The sequence below is a fragment of the Eublepharis macularius genome, chromosome 6, assembly GCF_028583425.1.
Source record: "Eublepharis macularius isolate TG4126 chromosome 6, MPM_Emac_v1.0, whole genome shotgun sequence".
Lineage (NCBI taxonomy): Eukaryota > Metazoa > Chordata > Lepidosauria > Squamata > Eublepharidae > Eublepharis > Eublepharis macularius.
In genome coordinates, this window is record NC_072795.1 from 94,817,501 (window position 1) to 94,822,500 (window position 5,000).

Below are 5,000 nucleotides of genomic sequence, written 5' to 3' on the forward strand. Positions count from 1 at the left end.
CTCCTGCCATGTTCTGCGTTCTGAAAGCTCCTCCAATTCCGCTTGTTTGGGGGAACAAGTCTCACAGATTTCAGCCGGTGTGTGCATCTAATTAGCAAAATGATGCAAATATGACCCATCTTACCCATACTGATTTGTTACACAAATCCAAAAAAAAAAAAGAAAGCACAAGTTCCCCTTGAGCAACAGAGTCAAGCTGGAAATTTGCCTGAGTCAAACCTAAGACACCTCCACGCATAGAAGAGTTTTTAAAATAGCTGTATAAATACAAAAAGACACACACCCCCAATTAAAACTTAAATTGCCCTTTTCCTCCCTGTATATTAGCCCCTCCTATTCCTTCCCACATCAGTCCTATATGGGCTTCCCTGAAAAACCAATGGGAGCACGGAACGATTCAGGTCTGTAAAACAGGGCCTCTTCCATGGCAGGCTTTTGCCTACAGGGACCCAGTTGGATGTGATCGACTTTCGTCTTACATACACACTTTGACACGGCCAAAAGCCGCGTGGGTTTTTTTTTCCCTCCCTCTTTTTTCAATTTACCTTTTAAAGGCTGTGTCAGAAAACGCTGCAAATGAAAAAAATGTAATATATAAAAAAACAATTTTGTGGTAACATGTTATTCCAATTAGAAGCATTAGCGCTATACTTTATACACCCCCTGGGGTTTGGATTAACAAGCAGCACCAAAAGAAACATTACTCCTTACCTAAAAGCACAAAGCTTTGCCTTGGGTTTTTTGGACTCAAGAAAAGTGCCGTTTGGACAGGCATTGGTTTCCAAAAGTTTCAGTTACAAGATGATTAACTCTAAAGCCTTGCACACAGACCTTAAGAAACTTTTCGACGATTAAAGAATACAGCTGCCAGTTTGATTTTATTGTATTTTTGTTAAGTTTGGAGCTTGTTACTTGCTCATTAGACGGGCTTTATGACTATTGCTCATGCAGAGATCAGCATCAAAACCAGTTCTTTGCCCCCAAAGCAATAAGGTTCGTCCCATCAGTTTGAAAGGGCAGGGGTGGTATATTAGACACAGCAACCTAAAAATGGGACACCGCAACACTTTCATGGTAATACCAGTAATTTTCAATTCTACACCCCCCCCCCCAAACTAAGAGCAGTGCAATAGATGGAACCAGATGGACTGTACTGTCGTTAATAGGAGAAAGAGGGTCTTCCCCCATGATTGGTGCCGTGGCCCCCGATACTTTTTATGAGGCATTCCTTCTCAAACAAGGGTCCCTACAGTGGGTTAGGGTGCATTTAGAAGTACTTAAGAAAGCGGTTGTTTTTCTTCATCCATCCCCCCCCCCTTCCCTTTCCAGATCAAAACAAGAAGTGTCTGACTGCCTTGAGGAATCCCAGAAGCGTGCACAGCAATATGGTTATTATCGGCCTGATATTTGGGGAAGAAAGTGCTAATGGGCAATCTGGTGTTTATTTTGAAACTGCTAACAATGATTTTTCTTGGGTAAAAAAGGCAAGTGTGTCTGGGCACACGGTTGAGTGGGTTTTGAGCAGAGGCTCTAACAGATGGTGTGGAGCTATAGGTGCGTTTTCTCCCTCGCGCGCGCTCTGTCTCTCATTCCTCCCTCGCCCCCTCCGCTCTCCAGACTTAGGGGGAACCGTCGTGCCTGACCGGACTGTAAGCAGCCGCCGACGCAGCAGCAGCAGCAGCAGCAGCTTGGCTGAGCCAGGCAGCTCGCGCAACGGCTTTTCCGCTCTCTGGCCGCTCCTGCCCCTCCCCCCTCCAGCCTAGCCTCCCCTGGAGAGACCCGTCCGCGCGCTTCGCTTTCTCCCTTCGCAGGCTCCCCCGGAGAGCTCTCTCTTGCGCGCCGGCTGGCCGGCTCTCCCCTCGCAGGCGAGGCGAGCGAGGGGAAAGAAACGCAAGAAGGCTGAAGCAAGGCGCGCGGCTTCGCAAGCTCCTTCCTTTGCCTCGCCACACAAGGGGTGCTTAGCTCCCACCCTCCTTCCTTCCTTCCTTCCCCCTCGCGCTCTCTCTCTCTCTCCCGCGCGCGGCTGCCTTGCCTCCCCCCTCTCTTCCCTTCACACAGCCTGGGCCTCAGCCGTCTGTGCGCCATGAGGTCACTTGCTTCCATTGCCATTGACTGCGAGCTTATGTTGCCTTCCTTGCAAACTGACTGCGTCTCCTGACTGAGGCGGCGGGGAGAGAGGGGGAGCAGCTCCAGCCAAAATCTCCCCGCCACAAAAACCACCCTCGCGCCTTTCCCGGTCACGGGAGAGGCTCCTCTCCTCCCCCACCTGCCTCGTCTGTTTCCCCATCCACTTGGAGTCACTTTTTTTCTCCCTTGTTGACAATGCCACGAGGCGTCCGCGCTGCCTTTCCTGTGCGAGCCCGCGGAAAGCGCTTGACACAGGAGAGGAGAGACTAGGCCTAGCCGGCCACGGAGTAACCTCCTAAGAGCAGATATCGTCTGGGAAAGCCAAAGTAATATATGACCCCGCAGACATAACAAGCAGGCAGTGGCTGCAAATGTTTGTTGTTGCAGCACGCCATATAACTTCTGGTGATTGTTACTTCGCCTCTGATGAATCCGCGTATTTAGATGTGATTTATTTTTTATTTTGTAGCACCAACAGAAATCCATAAACTGTCGGTTCAGCGCCATTGACTCTTTGATCAGTTACTGGGCTATTTTTCCCCTCCTTTCCTCCCCGTCAGTGAAGAGAGATTAAAAGCCTTTATTTTCAGCACTGGTGCTACTGCAAAGATCCGTAGCTTCAATTACCAGTCAAAGTGTGCTTGAAAATGTTGGCCTCTTTCTTTTTCTCTCTCTGTTTCTCCCTCCTTTATTCGAGAGCAACGAAACTTACAGAGCTGCCTATAGTTCCCTCTTAATTAGCCTACAGCGATTTCCGAAAACATTTAGCTGCAACGTACAAAGGAAATAAAAAAGACATTGTCAACTCGAGAGTGCTCCAGAGTTTAAAAGGGTGCATTCTCTGTAACCTATTGAAATAATTATTGGAGGGCACAACGCCTCCGTCTTTGTCAGAGGACTGGAGTTTGCCTGTCAGATCGGGTTTTAACTAAAAGAACACCACTCATTTACTACTGGAGGCATTTAAATCTAACCCTATTTTTGTCAAGATCACTGAAAACTTTCTGGTGTTAAAATGATAGGAAGAAAGAATGTTTGGAAGCTTAAACAAGCTGCCATGGCATCATAAGCAAGGAGTATGAAAAGCCTGCTCTTTGATTTTATTCTTTTAATTATTGCAGGTAATAGCTGAGAAAACCTATCTACTTTTTAAAATAATAAACATTAAAATGTATGGGGCATTTTACACCGGTCTGACATCTCTTAGAATGTTGAACACAACTTCTTCTAGTTTACATGTGTGGAAAACATTCTCTTATCTTTTGGGGGGAAAGAGTGAGAGCAACTAAAACATCAACGCAGGTCTCTCCAAAAGAAAAAAATCAAAATAAAGAAGTGGAGACATCCAACAGCTAATAAGCTGCTGTGAAAGGAGGTGCCTTTAATTGTATTGGAAGAATCCTTATAACACATAGTTATCCTCAGGAAAGTTGACCAAGAGAGGTTAAATAATTTAATAAGGACCTGCTTGTAATTACGTTATTTACAAGGGATGACAGAGGTTTGAGGAAGAAACAGGAGCTGATCTCAGGGAAAATGGACGGGTTTGGGTGACCCCTGGAGCACAGAGCTTGAATTATGGAGACGGGGGACTGCGAGGTGAATCTGGACTAGTGGAGAACAAGACGACTTTTCACCTCAACACATTTAACTTTAACATCCCAAATAAACGTCTCACCAGACTAAATCATCTCTTTTTAAAGGAAGGGGCACCTTTGATTCCAATGCCACTAAGAGATGCTCTATCTTCTTAATAGTGTTATCAAAGTAATCCTCTAAACTGTTTTAAAATAAAATTGAGACAACACTGAGGTACTTCTTTTCTTTGTCACCTCTCCTTTTCCTAATATCTATCAAACTGAAATTTAACTCCAAAGGACAGCAAATTAATAGGCTTACAATCATAACAATAAAACTTGTTTCACTTTCTAAATATTTGTCAATATTATAGAATTTTAATTAACATGTCAAGGATGCTCAAAGAAGAGGAGGCAGGTCAAGCCCTGAAGAGTTCCCATCCCTCCGAAGTGAGAATCAAACACAAACTCATCAACTTTCAATTCTTAGAAAGGCTTAAACTTTCTCACCTGTTTGGTCATTGAATCTATTAGCCGAACATACAGATCCTGTTCCGTTCTAACTCCTGCAGGGGAGGGGGAAGGGGGGGAAAGACATCCTCTCGTTAGAAAAATGCTGTAGTGAGCAAGGTAAGGCACACATCTGACACCATGGATAATGAAAAACAGTCGGTTAGGCTATATGTATAATTGTTGAAATTTGCATTGAAAGGTCTGTGGAGGAGGAATTCAAATAAAAATTATCTAGACAGCAAGTTGTAGCTGCCTGAAACCAAGGAAATAGGAGACAGTCGCCTTGACTGAGATAACCGCTGTATGTATGTTTCATTAACAGTGGCCTGTGTTGACATAAAGTTGAACACTAGAAATGAACAACATTAGAAATAAGCGTTGATTGCTCGTTTCCTAATATAATTTCCCTTGTAAATATTTGCTATCCTACTTGAAGGCTGTTTGGATGTGGAATATTTTACATCTGCCATGATGGAGCTAGGCAATCACAACAATTAACATTAATTTGCAAAACTGCAGGGGGAAATCTCTTAAAACTGATGTTGTGTTGAAACAGATATTGATTCAGGTTTTTGTTTGTTTTTTTACTTTCGACTTCAAGACCAGCCGGTTAATCATGTAAAGTACCATTGACTTATTGATCGTTTATGTTTTGTTTTCTTTTTATGCCATAAGAACAGTCATGTTCACAGTCATGTAATTTTAATCTCAAAATCTTTATATCCTTTGTTTATTTTAAAGGCTCATGAAAGAAAGTAGCAATTTATGACATATACAGGTACA

At 43.9% G+C, this 5,000-nt stretch overlaps 1 protein-coding gene across 1 annotated transcript in view; it reads right to left on the reverse strand.

Annotated features, from left to right (window-relative positions):
• EBF3 (EBF transcription factor 3) overlaps positions 1–5,000 on the reverse strand; it is a 196,628-nt gene that overhangs the window by 190,508 nt on the left and 1,120 nt on the right. The window contains exon 4 of the mRNA XM_054982530.1: positions 4,215–4,270. Coding sequence (XP_054838505.1) covers positions 4,215–4,270 — 56 coding nt within the window. The remainder of the gene's footprint in view (positions 1–4,214; positions 4,271–5,000) is intronic.